Below are 25,119 nucleotides of genomic sequence, written 5' to 3'. Positions count from 1 at the left end.
GGATTTTGAGCATGATTTTGGGTTTCAAACAAGGGTTTAGGGTTTGTCTCAGATGGTCTTCAATTAGTGCTTGAACTGTTTTAATGTGCCAATAGGGGAGATGGTATAGTGCCTTTGTGCTTGATTGTATTTTGGTACAATAATAATATACAATGTATAAAGAGATTCATAGATTTCACTATCAGTTGACGGGAAATGGGGCGGGGCTGCTCCGTAGGGGGCCTATTTTCGAAAACTTTAAATTTAAATATTTTCAAAACCAAAGCCGCCAGCGACCTACAACAAAAACAGGCATCTCCCATAGGCATATATAAGTCTCCATGAGCAGCGACATAAAAAAAAAAAAAAAAAAATCAAAATCGTTCCCTTATAAAATCCAGATTTTTTTTTATATGACTATAACAAAACTTAAAATGGCTATAAGATTCTCAGATTTTGTGCTAGATGCACAAAAATCACCAAATGCAGAGATAATCACCTATATTTTCAGGATCAATAGCAAAATTTACCATATAAGTTTTTGCCCAAACTACCCATTTAATTTTTTTTTGTGCAATTTTGACATACGTTTTCAACAGCTAATAAATCACTCAATTTTCACACCAGAAACTAAATAGTTGAGGGGAGCATGCAGAATCATCTTAATTTTACTCAACAAACGCTAATTTAGCATTTTTCTATATACAATCACAACTTATTTATGTAAAATTCAGATGTCGCTATTGCCTCAGCACATCTTACCGGCTATATAGCTCTCGTCGTTTTTAGATTGAAGTGGTACGTAAAACAAAACATGTAAAAGCTGATTTTTTTGTAAGGAGGTAGAAATGTCTAAATTACTATTTTTTTCCCGAAAAACGGACAGTTGACAGAAATTTACCTGATTACTTGAAAGTAAGGTTACGATATTGTGTATGGATACAAAATCCAACATGGCAGCCATCACAAAACAAATAGCTTTTTAAGTTGAAAATTCTTGTAAGTAAATGCGTAAATCCCAGAAAATTCTATTGATATGAACATAAAACAATCTAAATTCTTGGTTAAAAGCAATAAACCGGACAGCTATCATTCATTATACGTAAATATTTCAAGCTAAAGTTACACTAATTTTTTCTATTCATTTTATTTTTTTCACGTTTTAAAGTGCATTGATGATTACTTTTTTATATAATAATTACCTTGAATCCTCGACCAAATCACTCTTGAGACACTCCTGCCTGCTTGTATGCGCTAAAACTTTCGTCCTGTTTCCATCTAAATCCGGCGTTAGAACGCAGCGTGTCTGAGTTTGTCGCAGTGAAAGCTGCTGTGACGCTCTGCCTGTAACAGACTAAAACAATGATCACAGGGAATTGAAATACAGAAACATGGTTGAAATATGCTACCTAGCTATAAGTAGCTTTATAAGATTATTATGCCTTTATTTACCAACGGTACACACCCTTCGAGGAGAGAATACTACACCTATCGTCAGTAGGGCAGGAAAAGGGCAGACAGGACAGATTAGAGTATGATGAGGCAGAGGGCTTCAAATTACGATAATGCCTGACCAGTTCAAGAATAGATTTTTTCATAGATCAGCGTTTGGTTGAAAATGAAAGTGTGACTACCAGTAAACAACTGGACCCAAGTGGCGGCTTGTTTGTGACACTCTGAAATGTATCGATCACATCCTATTGATCACATCCTATCTAGACAAAAAAAGGTCAGGGTTTTTGTGTTGCTGCTCAGATAGCTAGGGATGTGAGCCAGGCCTCAAGCAGCAACCTAAAAAAAATAATCTTTTTCAGAATCATTACAATTGATGCAAAGAAAGCATGTTCTTTCTTTTATTTGATTTTCCTTTGGAAAATACATATTGATTCCCTCACTCACAAATTCATCAATACCTGATTGATTCATTCCTTTGTAAAGGCGAAAGCATCCAGGGCCATCCCGATGTCTTTCTGGAGGGCGAGCAGACCCCTGCGGCTCCCCAGTGTTCTCCTGAAAAAGGACGGCGGCGGGCCAGCATGACAAGCGTGGATAGCCGAATGTCCATTGGTTCCATCAGCCATCAGCTTGGCGACGCCATCGCAAACAGTGAGTGAGTGGGGTGTAATCAAAGAGCTTGTCCTATCACCAAGTCATTTACATCTTTGGTGTTTAAAGTTTCCAGTAGCTGGTGGGGCTCTAAGAGGCTGGACTATTCCCTCTACTGCCCCGACGTGTTGACCGCCTTCCCCACGGTGGCGTTGCCGCACCTTTTTCACGCCTCCTACTGGGAGTCCACTGATGTCGCCGCTTTTGTCCTTCGACAGGTAGGCCTCTGACTGCCTGATGCAATGATACCTCAAGTCAATTAATGCATTCTTACCTGCAATATGTATAGTCTCTTTGAAGAGATATCCTCTACTTAGATAACACAAGGCAACACAATTTTTGTTGAGTTAGTTCTGACATCTGTTTAGAACACATTTTTAAGTGCAAAATCCAAAACTGATTTCAGGTTTTTTTTCGATCATATCAAGTTTTTTTTTACTACAGGATCTCCATTTTATCAAAATAATAATAATAATAATATCACGTATGAAAAGCAATATACTTAAGGTATGTGCTAATTTTCTCAAAAAAAAAACAAAAAAAAAAGAAACAGGCATGACTGCAATATTTATGCAACACTACCATTTTTTTTTTTAATCGAAGGATATGGCTGTTTTAATTATAAGTGTATGCAGGTAATAACAATATAAGCTATTGAGGAAACATATTGACATGCTTAAAAGAGAACTGACAGCAATTTTGGAGCCAGCATGCCAAATTTAGTTTTAATTAACATAAAAATTGAACTCAAATTTTTTCAAATTGTTCCCCCCCAGTGTAATCGCTGCGAGCATGCCAAAATCACTTTGTGCTTTTTTTTTAAAGGACATACAGTATTTGTTTTACATTGGGTATAGAGAGGGAACACACGATAAAACTAGTGTCCTTATTTTTGTCATACAGTAACCCATTTATTAGGTGTTCAAAATGAACAAAGTAAGTAATTGAGTACAGTGATTCCTCGTTTTTCGCGGTTAATGGGGACCAGAACCCACCGCGATAAGTGAAAAAACGTAGTAGTGCGTCCCCTTTTTTTCTGTGTGTGGTCAGTGTATTTTTTCAGATTTAGCATTGGAAAGAGATACATACGTATAAGACATGATTTTTCACTTTTTTCCCCAAAGTATACTTTAAAAAAAATTATATATATTTTTTTAATGTTTTTTAAGCACTTCAAATGTAATAATTATGATAAGTTTTAAGCGTGTTACTGTTCCACTGAATTATTTTTAAACAAGAATAAAGTACTGTATTGTACTAGTAGAAAAATCCTTGGCTTGATTAAATGCTTCTGTTACCTCCCTTGGCCGTGACTCTTGGAGTGACATGTGGAAATTGCAAACTGCTCAGGATCACTTTTAACATGTGGCGTTTATTGCCGCGAACACAATACGTCCGGCTCTCTCGAACGTCGCCCCACATACACACACACACACACACACACACACACACACACACACACACACACACACACACACACACACACACACACACACACATTAATTCCAGCGCGTGTTTCCTTACCCCCCTGCCCACGTAATGCGCACACAGAGCCTGTCTGTTCCAAGGCAGCACTACATTGAGTGAGTCTACTCAAATCCTCTCACTTACACACAATGGGTTGGCACAGCAACTGTTTAACAAGTTAAATGATGATTGGCGCATGCGACGCTTTTGGCAGAACAAATTTTCCTTCGCTGCCACCCTCCCAGTTCAAATGGATTGGACGTCTACTAGTGATAAACTTACAGCAGAGGGATGAAGATAGCTTGTTTTTCTGTTTATTAGTCGTTTTGTAGAATATCCTAGAATGATTTCCTGATAGTCATTGTATCATTGTAAGATCATCGTTATCGTGAGCTTTGTATCGCAAATCGTATCGTGTCGTGAGGTACCAAGAGTTTCCTGCCGACTCTGTACTCTAAGCACTGTAATAGTTGTCGGTGCGTGTCAGCCATCATGAATTTATTTAACTTCCTTCCTGAAATGCATTCAATCATCTGTGAGGACCTTTCGCATCTATCAAGTGTGAAGGCTAATCGACAACATTAACAGCATGAAAGCCGCCAAAAGCTTAAAAGTTTAACGCCGCCCATCGATCCATCACGGCCGTCGCGCGAGAAATCAATTGTGTGCTTTTATTTGTGTTCCTTCGGGCAAGTAAGGTAATGTGCAAAAAGCTCACCATGTTTACAGGCTTTACCACAGAGGGACAGCTTTAGATGATATATTAGAGAAGGCCCATTTTGATGGAAAATAAACTGAAGAAATGCATGGCACAGGGAAACAATTGCAAGCAAACAAACCGGGAAACACAAGAGATGAAAAAAGGGCATTACTAAGTAAAACATATTGAATAAAAGAACAGTAAATCATTATGGGAGATCACATGGGAACAAAGTGCATCAAACAAGGGGTCAACCAATGGAAAAGTAGCACGACACATTTTTATAGGTTGGCCATTTTATCCGGATTTATGAAAAACAGTCAATTAAATGCCTCAACAATGACACTTACAGTATTTGTCCTTTCTTCGGAGTTGCACCTGAACACAACACACTCCAGTGTGTTCCGAGAGTAGGCCTACACGCTGCTTTGATAGCAGGTCTGGGTAGGCAATGTTAAACACTTAAGAAAGTTCTATTTTACCCAACATCTGTCGACTTATTAGCGCCACGCATAGGCGGAGTTTGACTTTTGTGGCGGGGAAGGGGGGGCAAAAATTTTGATGACATCAAAATACAGTGTCAGCCATAAAATTGACTTACAAGATACTGTGGGGCAAATAAGTATTTAGTCAACCACTATTTGTGCAAGTTCTCCCACTTTAAAATATTAGAGAGGCCTGCAATTGTCAACATGGGTAAACCTCAACCATGAGAGACAGAATGTGGAAAAAAAAACTGAAAATCACATTGTTTGATTTTTAAAGAATTTATTTACAAATCATGGTGGAAAATAAGTATTTGGTCATTACCAAAAGTTCATCTCAATACTTTGTTATGTACCCTTTTTTGGCAATAACGGAGGCAAAACGTTTTCTGTAACTCTTCACAAGCTTTTGACACACTGTTGCTGGTATTTTGGCCCATTCCTCCATGCAGATCTCCTCTAGAGCAGTGATGTTTTGGGGCTGTCGTTGGGCAAAACGGACTTTCAACTCCCTCCACAGATTTTCTATGGGGTTGAGATCTGGAGACTAGCTAGGCCACTCCAGGACCTTGAAATGCTTCTTACGAAGCCACTCCTTTGTTGCCCTGGCTGTGTGTTTGGGATCATTGTCATGCTGAAAGGGTTAGGGTTTTGGGTTAGGGTTAGGGTTAGCCACATCTCATCTTCAATGCCCTTGCTGATGGAAGGAGATTTTCACTCAAAATCTCTTGATACATGGCCCCATTCATTTTTTCCTTTACACAGATCAGTCGTCCTGGTCCCTTTGCAGAAAAACAACCCCAAAGCATGACGTTTCCACCCCCATGCTTCACAGTGGGTATGGTGTTCTTTGGATGCAATTCAGTATTCTTTCTCCTCCAAACATGAGAACCTGTTTTTCTACCAAAAAGTTCTATTTTGGTTTTATCTGACCATAACACATTCTCCCAGTCCTCTTCTGGATCATCCAAATGCTGTCTAGCGAACCGCAGACGGGCCTGGACGTGTACTTTCTTCAGCAGGAGGACACGTCTGGCAGTGCAGGATTTGAGTCCCTGGCGGCGCATTGTGTTACTGATAGTAGCCTTTGTTACTGTGGTCCCAGCTCTCTGTAGGTCATTCACTAGGTCCCCCCCTGTGGTTCTGGGATTTCTGCTCACCGTTCTTGTTATCATTTTGACGCCACAGGGTGAGATCTTGCATGGAGCCCCAGATCGAGGGAGATTATCAGTGGTTTTGTATGTCTTCCATTTTCTAATAATTGCACCCACAGTTGATTTCTTTACACCAAGCGTTTTACCTATTGCAGATTCAGTCTTCCCAGCCTGGTGCAGGTCTACAATTTTGTCTCTGGTGTCCTTCGACAGCTCTTTGGTCTTGGCCGTAGTGGAGTTTGGAGTGTGACTGACTTAAGTGGACAGGTGTCTTTTATATATGAGTTAAAACAGGTGCCATTATATTGGTAGCGAGTGGAGCCTCGTTAAACCATGTTAGAAGAAGTTAGACCTCTTTGACAGCCAGAAATTTTGCTTGTTTGTAGGTGAACAAATACTTATTTTCCACTCTAATTTGGAAATTAATTATTTAAATATCAAACAATGTGATTTTCTGGGTTTTTTTCCACATTCTGTCTCTCATGGTTGAGGTTTACCCATGTTGACAATTACAGGCCTCTTAATCTTCTCAAGTAGGAGAACTTGCACAATTGGTGGTTGACTACATACTTATTTGCCCCACTGTATATGCTCGGATTGTAGCCTAGCTCATGCATACATACAGGCATCCCAGCGGAGTTTTGACTGAATATTCCAGCCAGGAACATTTATGCTTATACGTTGGAAATGAGCGTTTTTTTTGTTTGTTTTTGTTTGTTTCCCATCATTTTTTTAGGGTTAAACTTTTAGTGGAGCAAACTTAAACTCCGCTCACCATTTTGGTGGTGCTCTCCCGCGTTTCATGGTCCACATCTTCATTCCTTGGTTCTCGCTCAGTAGTTGTCGTTACTTTTGAAACGCTAGGTTTGAAAAAATACGCATACCCATCTTGCCTGTTCTGTCCTCAGGTGTTTTTTTTTTTGTCCTGAGCAAAGCAAATGACCGTCTCTAAGGTGCTAGTCACATGATCTGTTTGAAAAATAATTTTAGTCCCAAATAAAAAAAATTTGGGGTAATTTCAATAATTTTTGTTGTTTGTTTTATTGTTTTACAACTTTTATAGACAACATTTTACCGGCAAAGTCTTCATTTTAAATTCATATATTGGAAAGTCAATTATATGCAGTGACATTTTATGCCACCGGGGAAGAGGGGTTATGCCCCGGCCCCCCACTTAATCTCCGTGGATGGCGCCACGGTCACATAGTCATTTTCAGTTGTCACCTTGACTGATAACAAGAGGGAATTGGTCTGTTTAATTCGGTTCTTGTTGATTGTGTTTGCATGCTGACGGTTAGCCAATTACCACAGGAGACTTGGCAATTGTAGTTGTTGCTGGACTCTTTTGTATTTTTGTAAATATTGTAAATAACGTAAAATATTTATCTGCAGAATACATATATACGTAAACATATCTATCAGTAATACATATATTCATATACATACAGTAATTTTTTAACGATTTTTTTCCCCTTCTGAAATGTTATTATTTTATTCATATAGGACAAGGGTCTAACCTAACCCTAACCCTAACTTTAACCCAATAAAATATTTGGACAACATGATTCCATTTCTTTCATTTATTTAAAATGATTGTTAGAAAAATATTAACAAAGGTTGAGCATACGAGGAATGTGTTATCAGACAGCAGAGCTTAGGGAGCCTCGCCAAAGTTTCACCCGACATTACGGAGACCCTTCGGTGGCCTCCAGACGGGCTTTCTCCCGCTGTCCTCGGTAATTCCATTTCCAATCACGTATCTTAATGTTGCTGCAGTTAAAAAGCTTGTAGTTGGATCTAGGGATTTAGCTGATGGTCAGCCACGAGGCAAGCCACCGTCCGTCCCAGCCTCTCGGCTGCCCCTGGGTAGAACGCACGTAGTCTCGATATATGTCCATCAACATACAATAAGTGTTGTTGTGAGGCACATCAACTTGTCTTCCCTTGCCAAACAGCGTTTTCCACCTGTAAACAAAGAAACAAAAAACTTGTAACATTTGCAATGCTAGCAGCCTGCATGTGTTGCAGCCACAGCACTACAGTAGTTGTAGTAAATAATATTAAAGATCATCATAATTACAATCATCATCGTAATAACAATATAAAAGGCAACATGTCGTTTAATGCGCAAGATTTTAGCTTCAGTATTTTTTGAGCACCGGACACATGAAAATGCACGGATAGGAAGAACATACCTTCCATAACACAGCGGCAACATGGCTACAAAAACACACGGTCTTTGTGGTGGCAAGAGCTTGGTTCCACATCTGCCTTAATGAACTTGTTGTCCTTCCCTGTCGTGATGGTGGCAGATGGATGCAGTATTTCCAAATTGTCTTTTTTAAGGGATTGTGATGAGTAATGTTACTCCAGCTCCTCTGTTGTTTTGGATGGAGAAATTCTAAAAAAGAAGTTGCAAGAAGACATGCGGAAGGAAACGGAAGTACCTCGGAAATTTGTCTACAGTAGTAATAATTTAGTAAGCTTTTTGCTTGCAACAAAATGGAGTCGACTCTGTTCTTTAAGCACTGTGATACTTGTCGGTGTGTGTCAAGTAAGAAAGAAGGGTCTAAAAATGTAGAAGAAATTGCACAAGGACACTGAGGACAACCTGAACATTAAAAGGAAAATAATCTATTATTGACTGTGACAGCGTACATTGTGTGCATGTTTCTATAGAAACTGTGCGGAATAAGGCATTAAACCGTGGCATGAAAATACTATCTGCACTATTAGCACACTAATATGGCTAAATCTTAATCCAGCTCGCACTCGAGGAAAGCATGACAGATGAGCTAAATTTTGGAAATCAAGCAGGATAATTTTTTTTTGTATTCCCCCTATATCTTTCTCACCTCAAAGAAAAACAGTCAAGGTTCAAGACAGCTTTTAAAGCAGGGTTGGGTTTAAGTAGAGAGCTGCACTTTTCATCAAGTATACAATATTCAAAATGTTGCTTTCATTTGGAATATTTCCCTGCCTGTAAATGAAACTTGAAAGCAGTATTCATTTCAAGGTTTCTCCAATTGAAATGCACTCCACCAACCACCAGACTGCATTACATTTTTAATAAGTCATTTTTGACTTGGTGTGTCCAGGGGACTGATTTTAATAATAACTTTTTATTATTTTTAACTCAAATAAGTGTATTAATGACCTCAAATTGAAAGTCGTGTGTGGCTGGAAAAAACGTTTGGGAAATGCTTCTTTATTCAAATATTTGAAAGGAAGAATTGGAGGAATCAGGAGTGTTAAATGGCCTTAACTGCTGATCACGGTAAATTGAGCAGATACCTTGAGAATGATAAATGACAAAAATTCGCCCAAGCGGACTGTTATATAATTTGAATATTTCAATAAATGCATAAAGTACAAATTAACTGTTTCTCGTTGATTTATTTATCAGCTTTCAATTTAATATATTTTGCAATCATACATTCAGTGTAAACATTAAGTATATACAAGTATAGAAATCTGATGTAAACAATAAGTATTCAAGTATAAACATTTAAAACAGCTTTTATGACTTGAACAATGTTGTAAATATTGCTATGGCCATTCTGCAAAAATGTCATTGTAACACAAATGACTTACAGCAAGAGGGAGTTGAGCAGTGCAGTTCAAACACTGGACCGAGTATCGGACAACTTGTTGTTAATGGCTGCTGTGACATGATCACTCATCATAGTGTTTACTTCAAATTCCTACTGAGAAAGACTAGCATGTTAACCATTTTCGATTTCAGGTGTTTTTTCAGAGCATTTTCGGAAATACACGCACACACACCAGCCATACTGCTCTAACTCTTATGCCAATGAAACATTCAAGATTTTATGATGGCAATAATGACACAGAATGAAGCAAGCGCATACAAAAAAAATAGCTGTAGCCATTAAACGTATATACTTTATGCTGAATGCCTTGGTGATCTATTGTAAATTGTACCATCATAAAAGCTATTAGATAAGTCACACACACAGATACAAAATAACGTGACATACTGATTGCTAAGTGCAGTCTCTGCCCAAAGCACTGCTCCCACCCACTTTGACAACGTGAATGCTGCTGTCATTGGTGATGGTGACATACAGTGTATCACAAAATTGAGTACACCCCTCGCATTTCTGTAGATATTTAAGTTAGGGCTGTCAAAATTATCACGTTAACGGGCGGTAATTATTTTTAAAAATTATTCACGTTAAAATATGTGACGCAATTAACGCACATGCCCCGCTCAAACAGATTAAAATGACAGCAGAGTGCAATGTCCACTTGTTACTTGTGTTTTTTTTTTTTTTTAGTTTTGTCACCCTCTGCTGGTGCTTGGGTGCGACTGATTTTGTGGGCTTCAGCACCCATGAGCATTGTGTAATTATTGACATCAACAATGGGGGGCTACTAGTTTATTTTTTGATTGAAAATTTTACAAATTTTATTAAAACAAAAACATTAAGAGGGGTTTTAATATAAAATTTCTATAACTTGTACTAACATTATCTTTTAAGAACTACAAGTCTTTCTATCCATGGATCGCTTTAAGAGAATGTTCATAATGTTAATGCCATCTTGTTGATTTATTGTTATAATAAACAAATACAGTACTTATGTACCGTATGTTGAATGTATATATTCATCTTGTGTCTTATCTTTCCATTCCACCAATAATTTATAGAAAAATATGGCATATTTTAGAGATGGTTTGAATTACGATTAATTAATTTTTAAGCTGTAATTAACTCGATTAAAAATTTTAATCGTTTGACAGCCCTAATTTAAGTATTGTAGTATTTAAGTGATCTTTTCATGGACAACACTGACAAAATGACACTTTGACACAATTAAAAGTAGTCTGTGTGCAGCTCATACAGTAGAGTTAATTTATTTTCCCCTAAAAATAACTCAAAATATAGCCATTAATATCTAAACCCCTGGCAAAAAAAAGTGAGTACACCCCATAATAAATATTTACATCCCTAAATGTCCAAATTGAGTACTGCTTGTCATTTTCCCTCCAAAATTTTATGTGACTCGTTACAGGCGTGCTGTCAGCATTGCTGCAGAGATTGAAGAGGTGGGGGGTCAGCCTGTTAGTTCTCAGACCATACGCCGCACTCCACATCAAATTGGTGTGCATGGCTGTCACCCCAGGAGGAAGCCTCTTCTGAAGACGGTACACAAGAAAGCCTGCCCATGTCATCAGACCGTAGTACATGGTTCCAGTAATCCATGTGCTTTGTTGACATGTCTTTGCAAACTGTTTGCGGGCTGTTTGCGAGCACTAACAGGCTGACCCCCCCCACCTCTTCAATCTCTGCAGCAATGCCGACAGCACTCCTGTAACGAGTCACATGACATTTATGAAGGAAAATAAGAAGCAGTACTCAATTTGGACATTTAGGGATGTGCATTTTTTCATAGGGGTGTACTCACTTTTGTTGCCAGGGGTTTAGATATTAATGACTATATTTTGAGTTATTTTGAGGGGAAAATAAATAAACTATTATTTATATAAGCTGAACACAGACTACTTTTTATTGTGTCAAAGTTTCATTTTGTCAGTGTTGTCCCATGAAAAGATATACTTAAATATCTGCAGAAATGCGAGGGGTGTACTCACTTCTGTGTTACACTGTAGTTCTCCTACAAGTCCTGAGCTTCCTTTCACTCGTGTGGTTGTCCAAGAAATAGGCTGTATCCAGCACCTGTGTGTGCAGCTCCCACTTGTTGTTTATGAAATGGACTGTCAATCTGATGTAGGGCTCCATGGTTTGTCATCCTTTTCGAATTCAAAATATTTCCAGACAACCGATGTCGAGTTATTTCTTGGCAACAACACCACATTATGAGCGTCGACTAATGCTATACTACTAGTGCATGTGGCCTGGCTACCGGTTGCTGTTTTACAATTATCTGACTCTATCCATCACGTTTACTTGTAGCGTTAGTGTACCAAATGATAGCAACGTGCTTCTGTTTGTTTGATTTTCTGATAGCCACGTGACTTCAAACATAAGCACACTGTCTACTTTCTTAAAGGGCAATGAGCAAAGCCTAATAACACATTGTCAAAACGGCTGAAAAGACTTTAATTTTCTCGTTTCATTAAAAAAATAAAAAAATAAAAAAAAAAGAAATTGAACCTATCGTGAATAATCTTGGTAACGGTAAATTTTTGGTATACAGCCCTTCTCTAGTTTTAACTGTTATTGTGTTGACATTGTGTCATTAGTTGAATGTATGTATGTATAGTAGGTAACACTTTACAATTAGGGTCCCTTAATTAACATTAGTTAATGCATTTTAAGACAATAACTAATGTTTAAGTAACATTACAATAATGAATATAATTTCTTATCTATTTATTAATATATCAATTAACATGAGTTAATGCATTAGGTAATGCATTAGTTAATGCATTAGGTAATGCATTAGTTAATGCATAACCAGACAGTAACTAATGGTTTGGTAAAATTAAAAACATATACAGGCCTATATAGGGTTAGGGTTTATAGTTAGGGTTTGTTAACTTAGCCTTTACAATTTCTTAGTTAAGGGACACATGTGCTACACTTTACAATAAGGGTCCAGAAAGCACTCAGTAATTGTTAATAAAGGTTAAGGGGGGGGGGGGGGGGGGTACTTAAGCATTTATAACGTCTTAGTTAAGGGACACGTGCTACACTTTGCAATAAGGGTCCAAAAAACATTCAGTAATGGTTAATTAAGGTTAAGTAATACTTATGAGGTACGTTCACGTGAAATAAAACCATACTTAAGGTTAGGTTATCAGCACCCAAGGACTCACAGTGCAATGTTTCTCATTTTAAAATAACAAAATCACTTACTAGTACCAGTATACATTAATAACTATTTATTAATGCACTAATGTATATGTAAATTAATAATAAGTAATGCATTATATATATTATATATTATAACCTAACCTTAAGTGTGGTATTATTTCACGTGAACGTACCTCACAAGTATTACTTAACCTTAATTAACCTTCACTGAATGTTTTTTGGACCCTTATTGTAAAGTGCAGCACATGTGTCCCTTAAATTTTACCAAACTATTAGTTACTGTCTGGTTATGCATTAACTAATGCATTAACTCATGTTAATTAATATATTAATAAATGTTAGATAAGCAATTATATTAATTATTGTAATGTTAAACATTATTGTCTTAAAATGCATTAACTAATAGATTAACTCATGTTAATTAATATTTTAATAAATGTTAGATAAGGGATTAAATGAATTATTTTCATGTTACTTAAACATGAGTTATTGTCTAAAAATGCATTAACCAATGTTAATTAAAGAGCATACGACAGGAGAAAAAAAGTCTTAAGTAGCATTATTCTGTGAATTAGGATCATATTTTGAGACGATTCGACTATATACAACAATTTAGCAAAGTGCAGATGATGAGAAATTAGTCTTTTAATCTGCCGGTTAGCCACGCCTACCGTTATAGGGCTCAAGCGTCCCCAACAGGTGGATGACGTCAGCGGGAGACTGGGCTCATAAGTTTTACTATACAGCCCATTGAGGGGGAATTATTCAGAACGAGGAAAACTCGACGAAGAGAGCCGCAAAATGTCATTATTTCAGTCTCTCTACTCCAATATTTTTACAGGATATTCTTTTTATCCAAGTATTTTTCCCCAACTGCTAAATAATTGGCATGGTCATGATAAATAACAGTCTTGTGCTAAATGGAACATGAAATAATAAAAATGCACTTATTCAGGACGACATGGCAAAATTACTCCATAATGGTCAAAACTGTCGACTTCACCTTTACTGTCGCACCTCCCGAATGATATTTTATGACACCTAAATCGGACATATGTCATTTCCCTTCCCCGGCTTTGTAGAATGTAAACAAACCAAGAGGCGTGACAGCTAGCCGACATGCTAACCCGAACCAAGTGATGTTTCAAAGTCTTCGAAGCGGAAAATCACACATAACTAGCCCGGATTATTTGACATGACGACTGGGTTGTCGATTGTCTTCGCGGATCGGCAAACCGCCCGGCGGAGAGCAATTGACAGCTCGTTCCTCGGAGGAGGGCGGCTGCAGTTGTTGTGCAGCTAACGTGCAGCTAATGTGCATGAGGAGAGCTTTTTACATGCCTATCAATGATCAAACGTAAGTAGTCCTTTATTTAAAGAAAGTTTGTAGTGTTTACTTTGTAATCGCTGTATTCGTTTTTGACATAATACAAAACAAGATGTTTAGTTACTTCCTCGTAAGTCCAATGGTCCCACAGTAGTCGGGCTTATTTTGGCCAATATCCACGGTGAATGGGAACCTTTTGAAACGCCAAAAAGGCGCACACGCCTCTCCCTCATGCAGCACGATTTTTCTGCAGCCGTTTGGCTGGCGTGATGCGAAAAATAAAAGTATTAATCTGAAAAATCAGCTGAATCCTTAGTCCTCATACACAACAGTACGACTATATAATGAAGAGGACGCCTTCACCCGTACACGTCACAGCGCCCTCCTCCTCAATGCAAGACCGAAGCCGGAAGTCACTCATTTTCATGGCGCGGGATTCAAAATACTAAATAAATATAGCGATCGCTTCCACACACATCCAAGCGATCCATATCATTCAGGAGCATAAAATACCGCGTGTATTATGAAATAAACATGCTTTTTCGTGTCACATGCACTTTAAGGGACCCTTATTGTAAAGTGTTACCATACAGTATATGTTCATGTGTTTTTATGTATGTATGTGAGTTTATATATGTGTGTGGGTGTGTGTATGTCGACATTTAGTATGTACAGTATGATGTTAACTTTTTCACACAGAAAAACAATCTAGCCCACTACATCCCCAGTTTAGGAATCCTTATTTTAAAACACTGGCCTAAAGGATTTTTCAGTGTTTATATTGTGTCATGTTTGATTATTCACAGCTCATGCGGTGTGACTTTGTGAAGACACAGGAAGCAGACAATCTGGACTCGGCCCCTTTTTCGCCCTCCAGCCCGCGAGAAAAGTGGTTGCGACGGAGGACGCATGTCAAGCTGAGGGTATGCAACACTCTGATTCTGTTTGTGTTGCATGAGCACGTCCTACTTTTTCCTCCCTTCTGCTCCATGCCAAATAGACCCCAACATACTAAGAAAAAAATGTGCATAATGTTGCCTGTCACTATTGCAGTGAATGCTCTGACGGTCTTATAATAATTATGATTCAGGACTTACAGTCATGTGAAAAAACTTAGGACACCCCATTAAATATTCAGTTCTTTATTTAGAAATGTTCACATATCAATGTCTGATCTTGTTTTTCTTTATTGGCAATATAGTGTAAAGCACTTTGAGCGCCTTGAAAGGAGGAAAAGCGCTATATAAGTATAATACCATTTAATACCATCTCTGTTAAAGAAATTGATTTAATTGCAGGTAAGCAACGAAAATTAACATTGTTTTACTCATTAAACCAAATATAGACTGTATATTTAAAAAAGCATATTCTAGCTGATGAAAAGTTAGGACACCCTACCACCTAATAGTAGTAGTAACTTTAGTGAGACGCTTTTTGTAGCCATCTACCAGTCTTTGACATCGGTCGGAAGAAAGTTTGTCCCACCCCTCAACGCAGAATATGTTCAGCTGTGAGATGTTTGAGGGATCTCTTGCATGTACAGCCTGTTTCGAGTCACACCACAGCATCTTAATGGGATTAAGATCTGGGCTTTGACCCGGCCATTCCAGGACTCTCCATTTCTTCCTTTTCAGCTGGTCTTTGGTGTATTTACTGGTATGTTTTGGGTCATTGTCATGTTGCAGGGTCCAGTTTTGCTTCAGACTTCATTTTTTCACAGATGTTGTCACATGTTCCTCAAGCACCCTCTGATACACCATAGAAATTATGGTGGATTATATGATGGTGAGCTGCCCAGATCCTGCTGAAGCAAAGCAGCCCCAAACCATGACACTTCCACCTCCATGCTTCACTGCTGGTATGAGGTTCTTTTCCTGGAATGCTGGATTGGGTTTATGCCAAACATGTTCTCTGTTCTGGTGTCCAAATAATTCAATTTTAGATCAACCTGTCCAAAGAACATTATTTCAGAAGTCCTGGTCTTTGTCTACATTTACGGTGGCAAACTTCAGTCTGGCCATCATGTTCTTCTTGGAGAGTAAATGTTTACTCCTTGCACACCTCCCATTAAAGTGCATGTGACACGAAAAAGCATGTTCATTTCATAATACACGCGGTATTTTATGCTCCTGAATGATATGGACCGCTTGGATGTGTGTGGAAGCGATTGCTATATTTATTTAGTTTTTTTAATCCCGCGCCATGGAAATGAGTGACTTCCGGCTTCGGTCTTGCATTGAGGAGGAGGGCGCAGTGACGTGTACGGTAGAAGACGTCCTCTTCACTATACAGCGTACTGTTGTGTATGAGGACGAAGGATTCAGCTGATTTTGCTGATTAATACGTTTATTTTTCGCATCACGCCAGCCAAATGGCTGCAGAAAAATCATTCTGTATGAGGGAGAGGTGTATGCGCCTTTTTGGAGTTTTAAAAGGTTCCCATTCACCGTGAATATTTACTGTGGGACCATTGGACTTACGAGGAAGTGAGTAAACATCTTGTTTTGTATTATGTCAAATATGAATACAGCGATTACAAAGTAAACACTACAAACTTTCTTTAAATAAAGGACTACTTACGTTTGATCATTGATAGGCATGTAAAAAGCTCTCCTCATGCACATTAGCAGCACGTTTGCTGCACAACAACTGCAGCCGCACTCCTCCGGGGAACGAACTGTAAATTGCTCTCCGCCGGGTGGTTTGCCGATCCGCGAAGACAATCGAAAACCCAGTCGTCATGTCAATAAATCCAGGCTAGTTATGTGTGATTTTCCGCTTCGAAGACTTTGAAACATCACTCGGTTCGAGTTAGCATGTCGGCTAGCTGTCACTCCTTTTGGTTTGTTTACATTCTCCGAAGCCGGGTAAGGGAAATGACATATGTCCGATTTAGGTGTCATAAAATATCATTCAGGAGGTGCGACAGTAAAGGTGAAGTCGACAGTTTTGACCATTATGGAGTAATTTTGCCATGTCGTCCTGAATAAATGCATTTTTATTATTTCATATTCCATTTAGCACAAGACTGTTATTTGTTATGACTATGCCATTTATTTAGCAATTGGGGAAAATACTTGGATAAAAAGAATATCCTGTAAAAATATTGAAGAGACAGAAACAATGACATTTTGCAGCTCTCTTCGTCGCATTTTCCTCGTTGTGAATAGTTCCCCCTCGACGGGCTGACTGGTCCTTCTCAAGCCATTTATATAGCTATTGGGGAAAAATACTTGGATAAAAAGAATATCCTGTAAAAATGTTGGAGTAGAGAGACTGAAACAATGACATTTTGCGGCTCTCTTAGTCGCGTTTTCTTCGTTCTGAATAATTCCCTCTCACTGGGCTGAATAGTAAAACCGATGAGCCCAGTCTACCGCTGACGTCATCCACCTGTTGGGGACGCTAAAGCCCTATAATGGTAGGCGTGGCTAACCGGCAGATTAAAAGACTAATTTCTTGTCGTCTGCGCTTTGCTAAATTGTTGCATATAGCCTAGTCGAATCGTCTCAAAATATGATTCTAATTCACATAATAATGCTATTTAAGACTTTTTTTCTCCTGTCGTATGCTCTTTAAGGTTAAACTTGTGACGTCTCTTTCTGATTGTAGAGGCATCAAAAGTAGCAAGAGCTTGCTGTAGGTCCCGTAATGACATTTTAGGGTTTTTGGAGACTTCTTTTACCATCTTGCGGTCTGCTCTCGGGGTAAACTTGCTTGGACGGCCAGACTTGGGCATGTTGGGAGTTGTTTTTAATGTCCTCCACTAGTAGACTATTGTTCGGACAGTAGGATGGATGATTTTAGATTCTTTTAAGATCTTTTGAAATCCCTTACCAGATGCATAAGGGTCTAAAATCTTCTTTCTGAAGGCCTCAGACACCTCCTTTGATCTCACCATGGTGTTTTCTCTCACTTCAACATAACAGTCAGGGGCACACCAAACTCAATGTGAGGTTTAAATAAGGCAAGCCTCCTTCAAAACACTGTAATGTAATGATGTTCTAATCATGTGCGCCTGATGTGATACACCTGTGTGTGATTGTAGCCATTTTAAGTGGGATTGAATGTTGCGGTGTCCTAATTTATTCCTCAACAGAAATTGCATTTATTTAAAATTATATTTTATAGAAAGTTATTTAAAAAAAAAAATCTTTATTTTACATTTTTAATTGTTTAGTTCTATTACTTGGATCTCTCAAGATTGTTAAAATTGACATTAAATATCCATATGACCAAATAGTTATAAAACACACAGGCTTCCACAGGGTGTCCTCAATTTTTTTTATATGACTGTAGGCCAATCAAGAGCAGGTTGCTCTCTACCCCCCAACCAGTGTTCTACCTGCCCGTTTCAAATGACGGGAATTTACTTGGCCGAGTTCTGTCCTCCTCAGTCCTCTATAAATAGAAATATGTCAGTGAAAAACCATGGTAACACGGCTGTGGTCCGACCTATATCTTTACAATTCCCCAGGGAAATCATGAAAATATATCATGTATAGTTAAACTTAGTTCTTTCAAATACATACATGTGTTCTGAGTCCATTTGAACTCTGTTGCCAACCAAAACAGCAGCACCTATCGAAACACATAATATTTACACATGGACAAAATTGCTGCCGTTTAGTGCAAGTATAACAACACTAGCAAACCTTTAGTTTATAGTGACATGTATTTGATTCAATTTGGCCGCTGCCACTTCATCTGTCACAGAGCGACACTATTTCCAGACTCAGTCTATTCCAGACTCCCTCTGTGCTTGTTAAGAGGGTCCTTGTCCCAGCTTGTGCTGCCGGTGTGCTTGTTGTCTCCTGCTCTTTTGCAGTCGGGGGTCGGACTTGTCCACTTATCCCCACCGCGCACACAATACTGGTAAGAGGTTGCTGAGTGGCGGCCTGCCAGCTGACATGTTCATTGTGCTGGCCAACATAAGGTTGGACTCCTGCGAACCCTAATGAGGGCGAACAGCTGGGATTGTTACACTTTTGCGGTCCCATGTCACATCGTTTAAATCAATTCATATTAGTGGCATTGGTGAAATGCGACACAGTAACTCAGCATTTTATGGCCCATTAGATTTAAGGAATGTGAAATTTTTGAGAATGGCTATCAGAAAAGTAACCCAAAAAAGTCTTAAGAAATCATGCTTGAAAAGACAAAAGATTGGAGCGTGGTGGCAAAGATTGACGAGTCTTTATAAACAGTATACTGTATTAGAAATGAAAAGTGTCAGCAAAACTAAAATTTTCATGTTTTACTGTATAACTTAAAAATAAAAGTTACGGGCATACTCTTCAAATTTTAAGTACCGTAATTTCCCGAATATAACACGCACCCGTGTATAATGCGCACCCCAAATTTACTTGGAAAATCTAGGGGAAATTATTGTACCCGTTTTTAACGTGCACCCTAATTTTAGCACCAATAAATGGAAGAATACAAGAAAACAGAGCTTGTGTACAGATACAGAAATGTCATTTTACTGACTGGTAAAACACAGCACAAGCATAGCATATTGGTAGTTCAAAAAATTTCCATAAACTGACAATATTTACGGTAATAATATGATTGGACAACTTCTCCAATTTACCAGAATCTAGGAGAAAACAAAACAGATGTGACTTTTCTTTTAAAGGCTGCTGTATAACTTGCTCGTTTCATTATGAGGAATAAATGTTTCTTCCATGGATTGATACGGTAAAATGAAAGTGAGAACGTAAGTCTGAAATCCGAGAGAGCTCATCGCTGTTGACACGACAGTAACAATAGGAATTATTGTTATTTGGGTTTGAGTTTCCCGAGGGACAGATATAGTTGACCGACACACACAGGAAGTCTGTGTTGTTATGTTTGTTATGGTCTGAGTTGCGGAGCTGCAATAAACGTAGACTCAAATGAGATTAAGAAACTAAATTCTGTTCTCTATGAAGAGTGAAAAAAAGCAGAATTTAACACTGACGAAATCATTCAGCCGATCAGAGTGAAGTATTACCGAAACAAAATGGTGACGTCACGTACCGTAATGGTCGGCAACGGATCGCCGCATACGTTTCTTCAACACAACGTTGCCGTGTCAATAAAAAAAAAAAAATCTGTTTGTATGCATATATATATATATATATATATATATATATATATATTAAATATGCTGTATATATACAGTGCCTTGCAAAAGTATTCGGCCCCCTTGAACCTTGCAACCTTTCGCCACATTTCAGGCTTCAAAACATAAAGATATAAAATTTTAATTTTTTGTCAAGAATCAACAACAAGTGGGACACAATCGTGAAGTGGAACAAAATTTATTGGATAATTTAAACTTTTTTAACAAATAAAAAACTGAAAAGTGGGGCGTGCAATATTATTCGGCCCCCTTGCGTTAATACTTTGTAGCGCCACCTTTTGCTCCAATTACAGCTGCAAGTCGCTTGGGGTATGTTTCTATCAGTTTTGCACATCGAGAGACTGACATTCTTGCCCATTCTTCCTTGCAAAACAGCTCGAGCTCAGTGAGGTTGGATGGAGAGTGTTTGTGAACAGCAGTCTTCGGCTCTTTCCACAGATTCTCGATTGGATTCAGGTCTGGACTTTGACTTGGCCATTCTAACACCTGAATACGTTTATTTTTGAACCATTCCATTATAGATTTGGCTTTATGTTTTGGATCATTGTCCTGTTGGAAGATAAATCTCCGTCCCAGTCTCAGGTCTTGTGCAGATACCAACAAGTTTTCTTCCAGAATGTTCCTGTATTTGGCTGCATCCATCTTCCCGTCAATTTTAACCATCTTCCCTGTCCCTGCTGAAGAAAAGCAGGCCCAAACCATGATGCTGCCACCACCATGTTTGACAGTGGGGATGGTGTGTTCAGGGTGATGAGCTGTGTTGCTTTTACGCCAAACATATCGTTTTGCATTGTGGCCAAAAAGTTCAATTTTGGTTTCATCTGACCAGAGCACCTTCTTCCACATGTTTGGTGTGTCTCCCAGGTGGCTTGTGGCAAACTTTAAACGAGACTTTTTATGGATATCTTTGAGAAATGGCTTTCTTCTTGCCACTCTTCCATAAAGGCCAAATTTGTGCAGTGTACGACTGATTGTTGTCCTATGGACAGACTCTCCCACCTCAGCTGTAGATCTCTGCAGTTCATCCAGAGTGATCATGGGCCTCTTGGCTGCATCTCTGATCAGTTTTCTCCTTGTTTGAGAAGAAAGTTTGGAAGGATGGCCGGGTCTTGGTAGATTTGCAGTGGTCTGATGCTCCTTCCATTTCAATATGATGGCTTGCACAGTGCTCCTTGAGATGTTTAAAGCTTGGGAAATCTTTTTGTATCCAAATCCGGCTTTAAACTTCTCCACAACAGTATCTCGGACCTGCCTGGTGTGTTCCTTGGTTTTCATAATGCTCTCTGCACTTTAAACAGAACCCTGAGACTATCACAGAGCAGGTGCATTTATACGGAGACTTGATTACACACAGGTGGATTCTATTTATCATCATCGGTCATTTAGGACAACATTGGATCATTCAGAGATCCTCACTGAACTTCTGGAGTGAGTTTGCTGCACTGAAAGTAAAGGGGCCGAATAATATTGCACGCCCCACTTTTCAGTTTTTTATTTGTTAAAAAAGTTTAAATTATCCAATAAATGTTGTTCCACTTCACGATTGTGTCCCACTTGTTTTTGATTCTTGACAAAAAAATTAAATTTCATATCTTTATGTTTGAAGCCTGAAATGTGGCGAAAGGTTGCAAAATTCAAGGGGGCCGAATACTTTTGCAAGGCACTGTATATATTTCTGTCTCCATCCATGCACCTGTTTATAATGCGCACCATGATTTTACAAGTTGATTTTGGGGGGGGGGGGCGTGTTATATTCGGGAAATTACGGTAAACTGGATTTACTTAATCAATTAGTCAGAACCCCCCCCCAAAATGAAATGGATTTAAATACATTTACAAGTTAATCCAAGCAGGATTTGAATCTGGATTACCTCAATGACAGTACAACACACAACTGAGCTACACAGCCTGGCTAAATTCACATGACATTTCAAGTTCCGTTTACTCCAAGGGCTTGCATAGGGACTGTAGGGACATAACACTACAAACTTTTCAGGATGCTCAAATTGTCCTTATAAGCACTTTTAAGCAACCTTATTTGCATTATATAATGACTTCAATTATTTCGGTAGTATAGATTGTGTTCCCATATGTTGTAAGGATAGAACTGACCCTACCATTATTAAGTGAATTTTCATTATGTTCAGACTAACATTTAGCCCATCTCCCTTGCTGAATGTTCCAGTCCATTTTCCCCTCTCAAACACACGTTTGATTGGCTGATGACTTGTCACCCCCCCCCCACACACACACACAGACATGCAATCACAGCCTCGACAGAAATACAACATGCCGACATTCCTCCGAAGAGGAATTAGAAGTTTTTTTTGGCCAGCAGCAGGAGTAAACACTGTAAGTAATGTAAAAAGACATCATTGTTGTGGAGGTAGGGAACACACCACTAATTTTGCTACTGAAAGTCCGACCTGGTGACTCCGTGAGCATAATTTTGACAGGCTCTTGGTTAGGACTAAGACTGATCTGGCTAATTGGTCACTACTGCATACCTCACTAGCAGCACGCGTTAATGCTGTCAAGATGACGGTATTGCCCAGATATTTATACCTGTTTCAATGTTTGCCTATTTTCATTCCCGTTTCATATTTTAAAAAATTGGATTCAATTATTTCTTCTTATATATGGAATAATAAACAGCCACGTTTACGTAAAGAATTCCTGCAAGGGGCTAAATGCGAGGGCGGTTTGGCTCTTCCTAACTTTCAGTTGTATTACTGGGCCGCAAATTTAAATTGTATGGCATATTGGTCATATTACCATCTTAAGGAGAATTGTCCCACTTGGGTGCAGATGGAATCATGTGCATGTCTCCCAAATTCATTAGCCGCCTTGTGTGGTGCGCCACTGCCCTTGACAGTTGGGATATCGGGAAATAACCCGGTATTATCTCACTCCCTTCGGATACTTTCTCAATTTAGGAAAAAAAATGGTGTAGTTGGTACTTGCCTTTTTAGCCCAGTGGCGTCGAATCATTTTTTGTACCCTCAACAGTTGATAAAGCCTTTCATCTGTGGTCCAGCCTGGGTCTTACACATTTAAATGATCTTTTTGTGGATGATATTTTTGCCTCTTTCGCACAGTTAGTCCAAAGATTTAATATTCCTAATTCTCATCATGTTACATATCTGCAACTTAGAAGCTTTGTTAAGAGTATCATACCGCTTTTCCCAAATAAACCTCCTACAACAGTTTTAGATGATGTTATGTCTTTAGATCCGACAGAGAAAGGGGGAATTAAGCGCATTTTTAATCTAATTTCTCATTTGGTAGCTCCGTCCTTATCCAGACTCAAAGACCTGTGGGCACGGGATCTTCAAATACCAATCGGAAAGGGACTGTGGTCTAAGGTTTTGGGCAGGGTACATAATTCATCTATGTGCGCTCGTCATGCTCTGATTCGATTTAAGGTAGTACATCGGGTACACTATTCTAAAGTAAGATTGTCGAGAATCTTTTCAGAAATCAGCCCTTTGTGTGATAGGTGTAAGCTGGTGGATGCAACACTGATCCATATGTTTTGGTTATGTCCGAGCTTAGAAATATTTTGGAAGGGTATTTTTGAAGCCCTCTCCCTAGTGTTGGGGGTCGGAATCACTCCTGATCCTTTAATATCAATATTTGGAGTTTTACCGGAGGGTCTGCGGCTGCCTACTTGGGGGTGTAGGGTTATTGCATTTACCACCCTTCTGGCACGACGTTTGGTTCTTTTGAGGTGGAAGGAGGCTGCCCCACCCACAACATCGCATTGGATAAGGGATGTGCTGATGAACCTTAGGCTCGAGAAAATCAGATATATTCTTCGCGGTTCTGAAAAGAAATTTTACAGTACATGGGGACCTTTTCTTTCATTCTTTGATAACACCGCTACACAAGTACAGGAATGACATATGCACTGTTACTGTACATTGTTAATTTAGCTATGGGGGATGGGCAATAGTATGGTCGCTTTCCATGCTGCTCCTATTTGGACATTTGAACGTATTGCACTGTATTTTGATTCTGTAACTATTATGTATTGAGAGTGATGGCACGGAAGAACTTTCTATGGCTCTCTGGACATTTACGATTAGACTTGGACTTCATGGTTGGCTGTGTTTGACAACCTAGAGTGAAACATTAATTTTTTTTTTTTTAAGTTTCGGGAGGGGGGGTGTTCTGTATTTTTGTAAAACCAATAAAAAGAAATTTGAAAGAAAGAAAGAAAGTCCGACCTGGATCAGATTTAGCATACAGTAACATTAAACTGTGTGAATTTGCTAACTTGCAAAACTCGAGTGGGAAGCTGCTTCGAGAGAAGTGTCCTCCGGTATGTGTTTTCTACTGTTAACGTTTAATTAAACAGTGAGAAATGTAGTAAACCTGACTTGAACCAGGGAACAAATTGACTCAAGAATCCAGAACTCAGATTAAAGGTTTATTGAGTGAATTCCTAGACAGGAAGACGCATTTTCTTTCTGTGAAGTCTGGAACGGGAGAGGGGAGGGTCAAGCAAGGCAAAGGCAGGAAACGTTCCGGGTCCGGTTCCCGTCACAGGTTGAGGGTCACTGAAATACGGACAGAAAAAGGCAGAGGCACAGGCAAGGTACGGGCTATAGGCAGAGGTCCAAAAGGCCAAAAACATATGTCAATGTCCGGGAAGGCAAGACGACAGGAAAACGCTTGTATGTTGCTTGTAATGGCTAACAAACTCGCACTGAGGCAGAGGGCTGAGAATGTATAAGTATATGGCTATGATGACGATCAGGTTGTACAGAACAGGTGGGTGGGATGACCAGGGGGGAAGAGAAAAACACGCAGGCCTGCTGCTGCGCTGTAATAGTAACCTCCTCAAAGACAGACTCCGGACGGACCCGGCGCGTCGGGGTGGAATCAGTGAAAGTCTCAAATGAGATCCGGGTCCAGAATGTGAGAGGAAGGAACCCACAATCGTTCCTAGGGGCTGTAGTCCTCCCA

General features: G+C 39.1%; 1 protein-coding gene across 1 annotated transcript in view; it reads left to right on the top strand.

The window, feature by feature from the left end:
• pitpnm3 (PITPNM family member 3) overlaps positions 1-25,119 on the top strand; it is a 166,693-nt gene that overhangs the window by 125,262 nt on the left and 16,312 nt on the right. Inside the window, exons 11-13 of the mRNA XM_057838597.1 lie at positions 1,918-2,085; positions 2,155-2,303; positions 14,828-14,944. Coding sequence (XP_057694580.1) covers positions 1,918-2,085; positions 2,155-2,303; positions 14,828-14,944 — 434 coding nt within the window. The remainder of the gene's footprint in view (positions 1-1,917; positions 2,086-2,154; positions 2,304-14,827; positions 14,945-25,119) is intronic.

The sequence above is a fragment of the Corythoichthys intestinalis genome, chromosome 6, assembly GCF_030265065.1.
Source record: "Corythoichthys intestinalis isolate RoL2023-P3 chromosome 6, ASM3026506v1, whole genome shotgun sequence".
NCBI lineage: Eukaryota > Metazoa > Chordata > Actinopteri > Syngnathiformes > Syngnathidae > Corythoichthys > Corythoichthys intestinalis.
This window is presented reverse-complemented; position numbering and strand designations above follow the sequence as displayed.